Genomic DNA, 17,072 nt, shown 5'->3' on the forward strand with positions numbered 1-17,072 from the left:
CTCAACTCCCATTGACATTAACACAAATTTAAATTGCCAAATACCTCACAGCACTGTTGTCGAAATGCACCGCAGTGTTATTTTCTTTCTCCTACCTTTGTGGACAGACGGTTGCCTTAGTCATTCCCGTCCCCTAAAAACCTCAGATCTTCCCAGCTTGTGGGACACAGTGGGCCTGGAGGCACCTGCAATATCTGTGTGGGGGCTACACAATGGCAGGGTGATGTGGCCATTGTATGATTCAAATTGTGCCCTGTACCAGGCAATGCTAATGGCTGGGGATATGGGCTCTTTAGCCATGCCCAACACATGCCACCTCCTGCGTAAATCTGCTTCTGTTACAAGCCAGGCTTTGGGAATGTATGACTATGTGAGAAGGCAAAATTCCTTATTTGTTCTCTGCATAGTGGGCTTTCTGTGGAAAATGAGAGCTGTGCGTGTGACAGACCAGCTAACCAAGCTTCAAATGGAAGCCAAATGAGGCTTCCCTGCAGTTTCACAGCTGTGTCCCTGATCGCAGCTCTATGCGGCTGGCATAGTGAACTCTCCTTGATTTCTATGACCACTAACAAACAGAAAAGTATGGAAGCTGGGTCAAAATCTGCTAAGATTTTCTTTTGTTGCCAGGGAATAGCGATGGCTAATTTTAAAACCACAGAAGAGTAACTTAGCAGCATTTTGCAATTTATTACTTACTGCCTTAATTGTAATGACTAGTAGCACTTTTTCAATTTTCCCTTTCCTCTTGAACAGATGCGTAAACCTCTGCCTCAGACTAAAAGGGCGGTAGGGAGAAGGGACAGAGTAAGTGAATATTTACCAAGGCGGTAGCATGGGGAGGGTAGTGGGATTGTACTTCACATTAATGCCGCCTAGTACAGACCATGCTGCTGGTCATAAGCAGAGAGGTGACCCTGTGCCTTTGCAATTAGTGTCCTATCTTATCACTGGGGCACACCCAGCCCAGGGCAAAAAGGTTGTCTCACTTGTCCATCAGAGCTTGCTCACCCTCTCAGTAATAGCTATCCTTAGGATGGAAATAATGCGGATTTTCTACAAGCGTATCTGCTAACTATCAGACATATTTTTAAACTTCGGTTCAGAAGGTTAAACAGTGTCTGCATGTTTGCATACTCAGATTTTTGTGTGCTGCTAAATGGATGTGTGTGTGTGTGTGTACACGTGCACACACATATGCTCTTAGCTAATAAACGCAATTCTGTTCAGACATCTGATGTAATTTAGGGACAGTAATGACTTTGGAATGATGATGGTGTTATAACTCAATTAAGATGTTTTTAACAAACTGCCTCAAGTGGGCTGCAAACAGCTGCAAAACACCCACTCAAATCTTTTAACAATCGCCGCACTAAATAATAGCACTGTCATGTATGTGCTCTCCTTAATAAGCGATAGAACACAGGAGCAAGCTTTAATTTTTGTTCTTTTTGTTCTTCTTCTCCCACAGACTATCCACGTCGCCATTGTTTGTGCAGGGTACAATGCCAGTCGGGATGTTGTCACACTCGTCAAGTCTGTCTTATTTCACAGGTAAAGGTAGCTTTCTTTTTTTATATGTTGTATATCTGATTATGGCTAAATAAGCTCTTATTACATTTGATCTCTTATTCAATAGAAAATCAGATTCCCTTTCCTGTCTGCCTTTTCTTTGGAAAGAAAAAAAGCATGAAATCTATGACCACCATAAATAGATTCACTCATATAAATATTTCTACAGTAAATTCAAGGGATCAGAAATCTACTTGTTTCCCTTTCTTGTTGCATTGCAGGAATCGATACCATATCTGAACTGTAAAGCATTTGCACACGCCTAAATGCTGGAAAATAATAGTAATAACAGCTTTGTATTCATTTAGCGTACTTTTGGTACCAGTTTATGGCACAGGTGTAGATAATAATTTGAAAGCCATACATATAAGTACACACCAGTTTCTTCTGTATTCCAGCTTCCTAATTAGACACTTGTTTTTCAATGTAAATCTGTTACTATAGTCTATATTATTTCACCAAAGTCAGATTATTTATTGTGGCCTTGGAGGAGCTACTGGCAGCCCCCCACAAGGCTTTGCAACTTGTTTTTAGCACATAGAGCACAGTTACATCCCAAAATGTAGAGGCATCAATGTCCAATGAAGATAAAATAGCCAATTCTCTTAATAAACAGCAGCTCCAGAAAAAGTGAAATGACGTTAAACTCTATGTGGGCATATCTGTATATCCCTTGTACACTTTAGTCAGTGTTGCAGAAGATGGATTGAAATGGGGAAGTGAGAGACTAGTCAAACTGTTTAACTCAAACAGGACACATAAATTAATAAAGTGTGCTTAGTATATGAAGAGTTTACTAAGGAGGTAGTTTGTTTCAAACACTGTTTCATATTGAATGATATTTTATACCAGGGAGGAAGAATCTTGTTCATGTCATGCTAATATCTTCTTACACCTGTAGTGGAGCATTCCAGTCCCCCACCTTGCTCTTCTGATCCCTGATGGAACACTCTGAGTAATCACTCCCTTACCATGTGTTTAGTGCACCATTTTAACATTACCCATTTCTGGTAACCTTCCACAGAGAATGTAAATGCTTACCTTTTACAGTGTGGTAAAGGACTCATTAAATATCATTTTAAGAGCTTGGCTGGAGTGCACGTGGAGACAGGACATTCTCTGAACTAGGTATTAGGAAAAATTTTGTAACTGTGATAGTGGTCAAACATTAGAACAGGCTTCCTAATGAGGTTGTTGATGTCCCGTGCCTGACAGTGTTCAAGAGGCATTTGGATAATATGCTTTAATAATGTGCTTTAACTTCCTGTTACCCTGAAGTGGTCAAGAATTTGGACTCGATGATCTTTGAAGGTCTCTTACAACTGAACTATTCTATTCTCCAAAATACGAGACCAACTTTCACTATTAATACGTAGCCTTTGCAGGTCTTCCCAGAAGTAGTATGTTCTTGTTAGTTGACTATAACAAAGGAGTAGGAGCAAGAAAAACAATACTAAAAATAAACATAAAACCAAAACAGCAGTAAAAACCTGTATCGTGCTCTTGGCAGAATTTTCCTGAATGTTAAAACCCTGTTAAATTTTAAAACTTTATCTATTTCCAATCAGACTCCTGAATTATTCAGTGTAAAGTGGCTTTATATTGCAAGAATTTGGGGTGTTTTGTCTATTTTGATTGTTTTTTTTTTAAGGGGGTTCTTGAAAGTACACATTTTTATGGCGATGGGAGTATTTTCAGTGCTTAGCTTTTTAGCATTTTTCTTTCTTGGTACTTGCCTCCATTTTGAGAAGACTTTAGAATTCTGTATGTTTCCAAAGGTGCTGTAAATAATAGGAATGTCATAGCTCAAAGGTTTAGGCAGTCTGCTTTTGTGTTACTTACAGGAAATTCCTCTGTTTTATCACTCAGCTAAACAATTAAACTTATAAACAATCTGCCATAAGTGGTATGGGAAATATATTTAAATAAAACAATGAAAACAGAACAAAGAGAAGTAACATTGGTATTTTTGAGTCTGGTGGAGTCTGCCCTTGTCAAGAACACAATTACTGTTTGGCTAGCAGTACTACTCATCTCAAAGGATTTGTCTAGCTCAGCAGAAGAGTTGAAGTTCAGTACAGCTAATGAAACTTCAGTAGAGTTACAACTTTCAAGATAACCTATCTCACTTGTTTGCTCAAAATATACTGAAAGACAAATCTGAGTGCATTCCTACCCAGAACTAGTTTTTCTCAATGGGTGTTAAATGGCCCACTTGGAAGGAAAGATGTTCTCAGAGAAGAAATACAGCTTCTTTGACAATTCTTCCTGATCTTCTAGAAAATGCAGGCAAATGATTAGACTTCTGTTGATGCTGTGGCTACATAGCAGAGGACCATGCCTCAGAAAGTCTCCTTTCTTGTGTCTCTTTCTTTGAAGTGGCGAAGAGGACTGGAGAATAAACAACAAACGAACAACAAACTCAGCTGAAAATTGCTTTTAAGTGTAAATGAATATTCCTTGCATTGGTTGCCATGTGCAAACAGTGTTATCCTGGAGACTGGTATTCATTTGAAAGGTTACCGTGACTAGAGAGTTTTACTTTAGTTGCTAGGATCTGTTTAATTGTAGGAAAGGAAGATGGAGACAGGTCATGATACTGCATTAGGAGGAATGAGTTAGGAGAGTCCGAGGCTTTTAGTTCAGATGGTGGGATCTTCATGACATCAATAGCAGATTCACCATCTGACTCGAAGGTCATCAGTGAAAAGAGGCATGGAAATGTCTCTTTTTCTAACCCTAAAATTTGCAGCAGGGAATTTGTCCTACTTGGCATTGTCCAATAAAACAAGGAGAACAGGTATTTGAAAGAACTGTGTTTCCACTGGCACAGAAGTTTGCTTGTTCTATTGTGTAAACTAAAGTTAGGCTACTGGTCCTTTGCCTATAGGATCACCACATTTAGTTTTAGATATAGTTTTGCAAGAACAGAACAAAAATGCTTCTAAAAATATTGTCGAAGAGATTTTTTTTCCCTTGTTCAGAGTTTCTGGTTATCAGGGTTTGACAGAACCTGATGTGGCAGGTGCAGAATTTGCCTGTAAGAAGAGAGATAGGGAGAGTATTGCAGAACTGAAAGATGCTCGTGTAGCAAACACAGCTGTTGTTACGGGCAGGCACAGTGTGGGTTCTCCTTGGGCAGCTGAACCACTGCACCTCAGTCCTGCTCTGCAACACCCTGAATGCACTCCAGTGATTAAGCAACTGGCCCCTCAAAGCAACGACACTTCATCTCCTTTTCCTGCTGCCCTTCATTTGGTATCCGTTGTAAGAGCACTGATTGCAGTGAATCTGTCGGGGATTCACAGAGATGTCCTGCCTGCTCTTACTGGCATTTCCTTCCAGTTTACTATTTAAAGCATGTTTTAACTGAGTATCTCTGTATTTTAATACAAGAAGGGATGCCTCAATTCCCTGCTTCTGTAGGGAATCCCTACTCCTGTAGTGCAGAAATTCCGAGAAAAGGGAGCCATGTCAGTGTAATCATCCCTCCCCTGCGTACTAACGTATTTGTTGCAGCCCCAGCTTTGAGCTAGAGTGCTAGATAGAGAGACACAAGACAGCAGGGGTGCTGGGTCATTAAGAATAAAAACTACAGGAGTTTCTGTAGACAGACTGTGCTGTCTACTCTCTACCATGAATGTACAGCAAACCCTGCATATTGAACATTTCAGCTCTCCCCAGGTCTTCCTCTGCCAGGTCTAAAAAGGCAAGTTTCTGATTCTAGTCATACCATATATATCATGAGGCATAGGCAAACTATTTGTTCAAGCCATTTGGGAAACTATATCTGTCTTTGAGTTCCAGAGAGTGGGAAGAGGAGGGGGAAGGGGCAGTATGGTTAATTCCCTATAAGAACACCGTCGTTCAAAAATGCATTTCGCTCCCAGTGGAAAAGGAGCTTGATTCCAGTTTTGTCTTCAGAAAACGTATGTTCAAGCCACAAAATCCCAGCAGCTTTTAACACCCAGTTTGACATAACTGACAGTCTGTTCTCATGGGGGCACTCAGCAGAGCTGCGATAGTGCAGAGTTTGCAGACTCTGATAAATATGCATTGGCACTGCCGCACAGAGGGAGGCATGTAGAATGAGCGCTTAGTCCTAGTCTGCAACTTTCCTGCTTACCTCTCTGGGGCATCTAGTTCCTAATTATGACGGATTTTATAAATCTGCTGCAAGGGTGAAAAATACTCTCTCTCAGCCAGTTTAACACAGCCAAGCTCTTATCAATATTTTCTAAGTGCAACGTAAGTTTAGTTTTTCCGAAGCAAAAGACTAAACACTACTAAAGATGTTGGGTCAGCTGGGCAAAATGTAATGGAAATGCTTTGGGAATGTATTTAGTTTTCAAATGTGAGGCAGTGTCCTGTGGCTAATAACTCTCCTTGAAAATTCTGCAGCTGCTGGTACAAGTTACAGTGGTCCTTTTCAATGTTTTACTTAATTTCTGAAAAATGTAAAGCTTAGAGTGTCACGGAAACAGCCCAGAGGTTATAGTTTCACATTGCAAAGATCATTGCCGTCTCTACTTAGGTAATTCTTAACTTCACTAAGAGCTGGAATTATTTTAAATGTACTCTTATCTTTTCCAAAGACATGCTAAACACCATGTTTCATTTGGGAACAAAGAAAGGCCAAAATTACACAACATGTTGCTGGCAGCTAGGTCAGCCAGGGGATCTGTAAGAAATTACCTTCTCTTCTGTCTCAGTTAATACTGCCTTGCCAATGAACTCCCTTGTATATAGACATCTGTGTGTGTCAGCAGAGTGTTTTTCTCCTCTCTCCTCTCCTCTCCTCTCCTCTCCTCTCCTCTCCTCTCCTCTCCTCTCCTCTCCTCTCCTCTCCTCTCCTCTCCTCTCCTCTCCTCTCCTCTCCTCTCCTCTCCTCTCCTCTCCTCTCCTCTCCTCTCCTCTCCTCTCCTCTCCTCTCCTCTCCTCTCCTCTCCCTTTCCCCTAGCCCCTTCCCCTTTGCGTTTCCCTTCCCTTAACATTTTCCTCCGTTCTCAAAACTCACACCTCAATGGAGATGTGAGCTCATAGTATAACATCAGATACTTCTCAAAGTAGCCCTTAAGAAGGCTGCCTACAACTTTGAAGTAAAGCACATGTCTAAGTATTTTTATTATTAGGCCTTTAAACTGTGTTATAAATAGCTGCAAGAATAATAATCTGTGTTTTTTGTTTTTTTTTTTTCTTAGAACAAGTAGAGTAAGATAAACCAAAAGAAAATCTAAATTAAATAAAAAAGATGACATATAATTTCCAAGTAAGAGTCACAAGTCAACACCGGCTGGTAATTAAAGCTTATGTAATCTAATGACTGTATTCCATGGAGACCACTTTGCCTTAATGGAGTTAATCTGAGAATCTAAAACCTTTGTCATCATTTCCCACTTTTCTAACACGTCAGTCTATTTTATGGGAGATTTTTCTGGCAAAAACTGTAATGTATGCACTGTTTTCTCTGATGCATGTAAATGCATCAAAAATACATGTTTCATTTTATATTTCTAGCTGTCCTAACAATGGAGGAATAATGGAGAAAGCAATGTTTAAAGAAATCTGTCCATGAAATCTCTTATTAATTTCCAAAGTGATTCCTGTAAGTTAACACAAAACAAGACAATCCATAAATGAGGCAGCTCATGCATCTTAAGATCTCTCCAATAGTTTGGGGAGCATTTTAATCAATACTGGATGTGAAAGGGCTTGAAAAATCTTTAATGATTTCCACATTGAAATTCTTCCCATATGGATCGTCATATGGGCATTAGAAAAAAAAATTAAAAAAAAATCCCAAGCTGCCTTTTATAATTTCTGTTTGAAGTTCTTGTAACCATTTGTTACAGATATAAAAGGTATTACCTTGTTGTGCTTCTCTTAATAAAGTATAGGTTTTGGAAATAAACCCCCTGGGCTACTGGCCTTTTTATATTCTTAGAAAAAAAAAAATCCTCTGTTACAGAAGGAGACCATACAACCAAGCAGCTGCTTTTTGAATTGCTAACAATTGAGCTATGGAATAATACAGAAGGGAAGAGTGAGTCTTGGTTCACTACTCCCTTTTTCAATGATAGGTTTTTGTATTTAATTCTGTGGCACTGGCTATTCTAAAAGAATGGTCCACAATGCTTGAGCAAGCAGATCAAAACTGTGATGAGGAACGAGAAGTTTTAAAATGTAAAAATAAGACATCGTGAGATATATATATATATGGAAATGAGTATCTCAGGATAGGTTCCTAAAGGTCCTGATTTTTAAAGTTATTGAATTATTTTCATTTTACTAAATGTTATAGGACCTCAGCAATTCTGAAAATAAAAGCATTCTTTTAAGCTCCTATATTTAGGTATAACTGCCTGTATTTAAGCATCCATGCTTGAAAATGTTGGGCAGAATCTCTTTTCATTCACTTTTGAAGAAAGCAATTTAGGTAAAGAAATGTGAGCTGTTCATATGTAGTTTACACTACCAGGTAGTATTCTGGCCTTAAGGTAAGCAGAAATAATTTAATATACGAGGATTTACAGTTCTCTAAGTAGAGCAATTAAAACCTTGGGTTTCCACTTGCAGGGAAATACCCATATTTTTAAAGATCTTTCTTCTGCATTAAGCATTTTCCATGTACCAGAAACAGCGAAAGGTTGTATTTGGTAAAAATTCAGATATTTACACTCTCTGAGATCAAAGAGATTAAGTGATGTCTGGATATTGAGGAGAAACTCCCTTGTCATTTCTGTATCTGTTTCTATAGTGAGGAAACTGGAAAACTGGGAGATCAGAGCTGAAGGGCTGTCTGCTCTGAAAGCCAGGATACTGGAAACCTTGAATTCCGAGCATACAAATATGCATGTAAACTGAGAATTTTTTAAAACCCAATAATTTTGTAGCAGAAATGTATCAAAAATGCCACATATTGACCTATAGTATTCAATTGCTGTCACCATTCACAGTATAGTGCTTTATAGCAGTACAAGATAAAACCAGCTTCTACTGTGTGTGATTTTTTTGTTTTCATGACATGCCCGGTGGAGAATGAGTTGTATGGTATATATCATATTTAGCTGTGCTTTGAGTTGGTCAGCAAAGGGAAAGGCAAAGGAAGTTCAGCTCACATTGTGAGTGAGAGAAGAGGACGTTTGTGTTGGTCATTACTCGTTCTGAGACTTCATTCCAGGTTCTCTCCAATCCAAGAAAGAAGTCCCAAGTTTCAGGGAAATGGAAGGAAACCATTGGGTCATCCCTTTAACTGCCCTGCCATTGCAGGAAACCACAGCATAAAAGTCCTTTCCATAACTTGATCTACCTTCACAGCAGTTTCTTTAACTACAGCATCATATTTATGTAACTCATCATATGAGTTGCATATTTTTATGCAACTCAGTTTCCTCTAGCAAACCTCAGTGTCTTCATCTGCTCATTAAACTTCTTCAACAGGCATACCACCTTCCCTTGTACCCAAGCAATGGACTCTCGAGCTTTTTTTTGAGAGACTTGGTTATCTCCCCCTTCTTTTCCCAATCTTCTTAAACTGTAGCTGCTAAATGCATGTACCTCTCCATATGGCTATCTCTTAACTAGTCATAGGAGCAATACTGTTTAATTTCACTTTTATAAACCTTGTATACCAAAATGTCTCTGTCCTGGAAAAAAGACCTATCCAAAGAAGGAAATAGCTTTCAGTAGCACCAAATGGTATAGCAAAACATCTAAGGCTAATGAAATGTATCTTTCAGCGAAGTCCTTCTTGATTCCCATGATTGTCACTGGTGATTCAATCAAGTTGGCAAATAATTAAGAGGAAAGATAGCATTCTCATATCTCTTGAGAAAAATTTCTCATCTTATAGACTCTCTTCTGTATCTTTTACAATGGATGATGATTGATCTTCAAGCTTCTGCACTTGTTTCATAAACACTTTGAAGCAATCCATTTCTTTTTGGGCTTTGCAAATGCAGACCCCAGAACAGGTAAAAGATGTCATCTGTGTGTATGCTAGTATGGTTACCTTCAGAAGATCTTGCACATTTCAGCCTGTGCTCTGTTGCCTTCTAGCACCACAAACCTCAAACCACCCTTTTCACATAACTAAAATCTCATCTGGAATAAAGTTTTCTGTGGCTGATGCACATACAGTTGTAGATGTCAGCAGGTCACTATTCTGTTTTGGGGATACATTTCTGTAAGTGATAATCCTCTGCTTTGCCTCTGACACATACTTTCCTTCCAGCTGAATCTTTACCATGAGGCTAACGACTTGAAAGAGATTTCTGTGTCAGAGTACAACGACTCCTTTCTTCTTTTTCCCAGTAGGAGCTGAACTAAAGAAAATGTCACCCACTTGTTCCCATTTAAGTTTCATACAGTCTAGGTCATTCAGATAAGTGTAAACTGCTACTGAACATCTGAGCATCTTTGTATCGGATTTTTTCTTTTCAAGTAGTGTGTTTTATCTTCAAATATTTTATACCAATTCCATTTAACTAAATGACGGTTTGAAAGAAGATGTAGCTTTCTTGTTTTTTAACTGATTTTACTCTTCTGGTTCTACTTTGCAATATATAGATAAATGACCCTGGAAAAAAAAAAAAAGAAGCAAGATTACTGAAGAACACCAGCTGGGAAATAGTCCTACCAGATACCAGACTCAGCCCCTGCTAAGCAGACGGACCTGTATAGAATGTGTGTGTTGACAGTCTATGCCTCTTTGCCTTGAAATACTGCATTGCCAATACCTAGATCCACTGATTTTGCACCTTTGTTTCTCTTGACCTTTTCTCTGCTAATGAAATACATTTCCTGATCACTGCTATTTCCTGATTTTTTCTTGGCAAGGTGCCTGGTTACTGCGGAATCTGCATGAGCCAGGATGTGGTCTTCTCTCCTGCTGGGCTGGTGAAGCAGATATAATTGCTGTGATCCCTTTGGCTTGGTAATGGGACCCTCCACAGCTGGCAACCTACAACTTTTCCCTTTCCCCTGCTTACTGCAGGGCACACAGGAGATTAAAAGACCTTTGTCCTTTTGGAAAGCATGTTGTGGCTTAGTGTTTTGGATATTGTTAAACTCAGATCAGTCATGGGTTTATTCTGCCATCATGATTAACTCATATATAAGGCTTCTTACCAGCCCTTTTTCTGCTTCTCCTATAAGCATATAATTTGATCCACAGTCCCCTTGAAACCAATAGAACAGCTTCACTGAGATTACTGGATATTTGGTTGGATTTTATGTGCACTATTTCTAATGCTGCAAAATCCAGCCATACATTGCTTATTACTACAGTCTCTTTTTTCTGCTGAGAGGTGTTATGATACTATGAACCATTATGTGTATTTTCAGGTTTTCTTGTGGACTTTGTCGAGTGAAAAACGATATTACTCATCAAAGCAGAGGAAAGTAGCATTAAAGAGAAAGGCACATATTCTTCATTAAGGCAGGAAATGGAGAAAGAAATAACCTTCATCTTTTGGATTAAGCCCAAAAGTATAATGGAAATGTGTTGGCCTGAACTAACATAGATTTCTTCACTTCTCATTCACACGGCAGAATGTAGTAGCATCAGTCATACTCCACCTTAACCAGCATCTGAAACGAAATGGTCCTCTTTTTTAGATGAAAAATATCATTTGACAAGTACACCCATTTACCTTTATAAATTTCACAGTAATGAGACTCCAATAGTCTGCCCTTGGGATCAAAGAAAGGTTGAACCAATCCTAAAGACTAAATGGACCATCTGTCATCTTGGTGGCTTTTGCAAACTCTGTCCTTCTCTGCTTACAGTGGAAGTTGCTAAGTTAGCGATAAACATGGACGACTACAAATCATGACTCACTTCCACTAGCAGGGTTTCATACTTCTACCACAGAAGCTGAGTAAAGATCAGATTGTTGCTTACTGTCCCTCAAAGAGAGAAGCAAGGTTAAGGAATTTAAACATGGTATTTGTAATGTCAACATTCAGATTACTGTAGAAAAGTCTGTATACTGTCAGACATTGCCAATCTTGTTGATACTGGCTTCACTCATCCTGGCTTTGAAGCTTTTCATGGAATCATGGAATGGTTTGTGTTGGAAGGGACCTTTAAATATTATCTAGTCCAACCTCCCTGTAAATCTCTCACTAGTTCAGGTTGCCCAAAGCCCTGTCCAATCTCATCTTGAACACTTCCAGGGATGGGGCATTCACAACTTCCCTGGCAACCTGTTCCAGTGTCTCACCACTCTCATGGTGAAGAATTTTTTCCTTATACCTTACGTAAATGTACCCTCTTTCAGTTAAAAACTATCACCCCTTGTTATATCACTACAAGACCTTGCAAAACTCTCTCTCCATCTTTCTTATAAGCCCCCTTTAAGTATTGAAAAGCTTCAGTAAGATCTTCCCAGCTCCAGGCTGAACAACGCCTGATCTCTCAGCCTTTCTTAGTGGGAGTGGTGTTCTGATCATCTTTGTGACCCTCCTTTTGACTTAGGCCTAGTCCTGAAATTACAGAGACGAACCCAAACTAGTGTCTGAGAGTAATATATTTTCTTTGTTCCTGCTTTTCTTGAACCCTGTCACCCTTTTAGGAACAAGGACGTGGGGAAATTTGCAATTTCCAGTCTATTCATTATTCCAGTACCTAGAAGGCACTCACTTGAAACATCTGGTTTCATGTGGGACAGCTGTTGATACCCCAAGTTCGCTTTGTAGAAATGATGCATGTAAACTCAATAGTCTGGAACGTTATCTCATTCAGGTGATTATTTTTTCACCTTCCGCTCCACCCCTATTGCTCTACAGAAAACTATTTTTAACATAGAGATAAATTACCATGTTGACTTAGAACTGAAAGCAATCACTTTCACAACCCATGGCTCAAAGAGGGGTTAACTTGGCTTTCTTTTAAGGGTCTTGTAGTAGTAGGGATCAGATCCTCAGCTGTCATAAATCTTTACATTCCACTGAAGTCAAAGGAAGTGTATTTATTTACAACCACCCAAAAACTGATCCAGTATTTCTATTATTGTTCATTCAAATTGTAAGTGCCTCAGCATTTTGGCAACAGAGCAGTACTTCACCAGACATGATGTACGCTTTATCTTGCAACCTTAGACATGCATAAAACTTTGTAAGCTATGATGTTGTCCTTCTACAACAGAAATTACAAACCTTTGGACCAACATATTTTTCTCCCTTCTCATATCAGGCGAAACCCACTCCACTTTCACCTCATCGCGGATGCAATTGCCAAACAGATCCTCGCAACTCTGTTCCAGACGTGGATGGTCCCTGCTGTGCGCATAGACTTCTATGATGCAGATGAGCTCAAGGTAAAGACAAGCACAAATGTTACTCATGCACTTCTGGTTTCATGTCACCCTTTTCTATTCATCTGTCTGGACTGGGGATTGAAGGAGAATAGCATTAGTCCTGGCTAAAAATAACCCTAACCCACATGATTGTAATCTCAGTTGCACTTAACTAGAAGAGACTGATTTGCTAAAACCAGTGAAGTTTTTCTTCTAATGGTATATATTTTGTAGCAGCTTAGAATTTTACCTGCTCTCAAGAGGATTCTGTTTTTCTGGGTTGCATTGCATCTGACCACATTATGTTTTCCTAAGGATGCTTAGGAAACCAATGGAGGAATCACAAGTATCTTGTTTAATAAGCCCAAGTCTGTTATCAGAAACAATCAATCTCCTTGCATTTCTCAAGCATGGGTGTGTAACAATGTAAGTACATGTACTCTGAAGAGGTATCAATATTAAACTTTGAAATAACTACCCTTTTTTATCTGGATGCCCTTTCAAAAGAAATGACTGAAGAAAGCAGTGTTCCGATGGGGGAAAAATTGACTTACTCAAGGCATGAAGTAATTATCTTCTCACAGAGTTGAAAAGTTTAAATTAGATTACAGAGACACAGCACTGAGATTAAGCTACATGTTTTTTAGCTGTGGATGTAGACAGAAGAATTCAGATTTTAACATTTGGAGTGTGTGGCAATCATTTGTATGACTTACCAGACTGTTCTGAACTACGCCCCAAAACAAGTCAAAAAGAAAATTTAGAAAATTGCTATGCTAATTAGGGGGTAAATTCAAAGCACACCAAGTTGTAGAATCTTGAATACAAAATGTTACAGAAAGAGGTGGAAAAGGGAAAAATTATCCTGAAGTAAAATATTTTCTTTCTAGCTATTTTTATTTATTTATTGGTTCTTCCATATGAAGCTATATCAGGTATTAACCTAATTAGCTAGAGATCTCCCTTTTGTTCTTTATAGCTTCATAGTAAGGAGGAGGTTTGTTCTTGTTAGTCTTGAACATATCTATATTACATGTACTTTTCTGTAAATTGTAGGAAATTACAGTACATAATTAGCCTCTCAGCGGGGCAAGACAAGCCTCTTAATGTTTTCCTTCTGGTCATTTGGGTATGGTCCAATCCAGCTAAGTAAATAATAACCAAGAGAGTTTACATCAGTGATCCCCAACTTACTGATTTATAGGCAACAACATTGTGCAGATGAGATGCTGTAGAGTAAAGCCTTGTTTTGTGCCTTCCTCTTCACTTTAATTTTTGTGTGGCTGGCAACCTAAGGCAACACTGGACTGTCTTGCATATAATCCATAGGCTTTAGATTTGGAAACCACTTTCTTACTGGATGTGAGTAATGACACATAAATACAACCTTACTGGTCAACCATTCTTGCTCAGAGCATACTAAGCAATTTCCCTGAATTCAATACTCAAAAAACACTCTATAAAATAGTACACAGCATAGATGAATGTGATGGACAGCAGGATTTTTTTTTTTAAAAAGGATTTTTAAAAATCCAGGAGTAATACTGGCTCATATCCAGATCATGCAGCAAGTTTTAGCAAAAAACTGTTTAAGGAGCTGTTTAAAGGCAGCTGTGGGAGCTCATCTCTTTTGTTTCCTACATAACCTCTAGAGAGGATTTAATGATTGTTTTGGGTTCATGTTTTTGACATGCACTCTTGGGAGCTACATTATGCAGTCCAGTGTTAGGAAAATGTAGAGCTTATTCTGGAATGTTTTACTTTTCTACCTTTCTCTGAAGTGATCTATGAATCCACTGTTGCAGTATATACCAAATCTCAGTTTGAAAGACCCTCCATAGTGCTTTCTTAAACCTGTAATCAATACTAATTGCTGATGTTTAAGAGGTTTATACTGAACAATAGCTTGAGAAGTTTCTGCTTAGCTTTCATTCACCACTGTTTCATTGTTTTGGAGTACATTTTCACTGCTACAGAAAACATTTCATTTCATGTTTGTTTGTTTTTCTTCCCTTGGGTCAAGTATGAGCTTCCAGCCCCTTGCTTCCTAATGCAGCAGGAGCGGGGCATGTTAGCTTAAGCCCTTTAGTTCTAGGAAAAGTCCTGCTTCTGCTCAGCCAGTGGAAGGGAGCACATAATGTTAGATCCCCCATAAATAGTATGAATGCTTGTTTGCTTTCAAGTAGCTATTTTGAATTCAGGCAACACAATCCACTAGAGTATTAATTTTTTAAAAGGCAAAATTTGGAGACAGAAATATTTGGAAATGTTTCTTAACATCTGCAGCTCTTAAAGGCACACTGTTTAGTTTAGAGTAAGAACAACCAGTATCCTGAAGGAAAGTAGAGGAAATAAGGCTCTGTAGTAGTTGATGTTTCCTCTCAGGTTCTAGAGGAGAGCTGGATGCCTCATAGCAAGAAACGGAAGACAAGGTACCACTGAGTATCCCAGATTTTCTAGTGCTGGCAAACAAACATAGCACTTTGTATGCTGCCGTGAATTAACCATGTCAGATACTCCTTTTAAAATTTAGAGAAGACTTATTTTTCCTTTTTGCAAGATGACACAGCTGTTCATATTTATCCTGCAGCACATAAAGCCTACGTTCATTCTCTCCGTGGAGGTAGGTGCTGCCAAACTAACACCAGCCTACTTAAAAGGGGCATAAATCACAGGAGAACATACCCACAGCGATGTCTTTGAGGCACATGATAGGGGATGCAGCAGAAGAGGAGGAGACCTGGCTGTGGAGCTGAACCAAAGCAACAGCATTTCCAGGAGAATGGTCAGACACAGTTGAGATGGGAGCTAGGCAGATATATTTATTCCAAACTGTCATTTTTATGATTGTAACTGCAAGTTCTAGTAGGACTCTTGTAACCTCCTCCAAAATAATTTGGTGAGTCTTCTCATTGCCTTACCAGTAACCACAAGGGAGACCTGTGTTTAAAAGATCTTCCTCACCTCAGAAGCCGTATATATTGTGGACTGTACTGGCATTGCAACTGTCTCCCATTAACTAAACATGCTACCTGCAGTTAGTAATTAGCAGTAAGCATCCCTGAAGAGTGGAGAGCTGGTAATGGCAACAGTAATAGAGACATTTCATAGCTGCTGCAGAGTTTGTGATTTTTCTACTCGGTATGGCCCACATGTGTAACACTTCCACATCCACATAGCCACATACGGCTCTGATTTCAAACTGGAAAGTGACTTGGCATTGTAGATTCACTTTATATGCTCACATCAGCCCTGTCATTCAGCTTTGGTCCTAATGCAGTAGATGTAGCTGTTATAGCACTGCCTCTCACCAAATAACTAGAAATGGAAAATTATCTTCTTTGAACATTAAATAAAAGAAAAATATATACCTGTGAAACGTTGATCTAAAGGACCCATTACAGCTGTGGCTTGCAAATATTGTGCTGCAGGTTATTGTATTTTTTCAGTTCAGTCTCACATGAAGAAAGTCCAGAGCTAACCATTAAAGATGTGCACACACTAGCACATAGCACTAGCACTTCATTATTTGATGTGGAATCTCATGCCAGTTCATTCACATGGAAGTACAGGCATTAAACCCAATGTGATCAGTACTGGCCCAGAGCAGAAGGAGCAGCTGATAAAGCAGTACTGAGTATGTGATGTGTGGAATATAGATGAGGCAGGTTTGTTTTTCCAGATGTTGCCTGACAGACTGCTGACAACATCAGGTGAACTGAGGGAAGCAGAAGGTAGAAGGAGCAGTTGTCTGCTCTGCTGTGTGTGAATGTTGATTGCCCAGATAAATGTAGTCTCGTCATCACTGGTAAAGCAGAAAAGACACGTCCTTTAAATAGTTGGGCTCACAAAAGGGCTGCAGTTGATCTGTGAACTGGAAGGTAGGGGTGTTGATTAGGTTTTTGCAACAGATGAATGTTTGATCTGAAAGCGAAATGTGAAAAGCTTTTCAGTTTTCTGCACATATGGACAATACTCCAACATTTATTGTTCCCAGAAACAGTAGACTACAAATCTCAGTACAGATGCTGCCTCAGGTGATTTCATACCTGAAATGTTGGAGTAGTCCATAAATTCAATCACAGTAAGATGCATGATCCAGAGAGGAAATTCAAGCTGGAATAATGTGTGGAATAAGTATTACCTAACTTAAGGCATTTACTTAAGCATGAAATGAGTTGTGTCTTAGAAGTTCCATTTTCT

At 39.1% G+C, this 17,072-nt stretch overlaps 1 protein-coding gene across 3 annotated transcripts in view; it reads left to right on the top strand.

Moving 5' to 3' along the window:
* The window catches only part of LARGE1 (LARGE xylosyl- and glucuronyltransferase 1), a 282,266-nt gene that overhangs the window by 141,734 nt on the left and 123,460 nt on the right, over nt 1-17,072 (top strand). For all 3 annotated transcript variants that reach the window (XM_032201244.1, XM_032201234.1, XM_032201254.1), the window contains 2 exons: nt 1,469-1,551; nt 12,767-12,890. In XM_032201244.1, the coding sequence (XP_032057135.1) occupies nt 1,469-1,551; nt 12,767-12,890 (207 nt within the window). The remainder of the gene's footprint in view (nt 1-1,468; nt 1,552-12,766; nt 12,891-17,072) is intronic.

This window comes from Aythya fuligula, chromosome 1 (genome assembly GCF_009819795.1).
Source record: "Aythya fuligula isolate bAytFul2 chromosome 1, bAytFul2.pri, whole genome shotgun sequence".
In the NCBI taxonomy this organism is placed as follows: Eukaryota; Metazoa; Chordata; class Aves; order Anseriformes; family Anatidae; genus Aythya; species Aythya fuligula.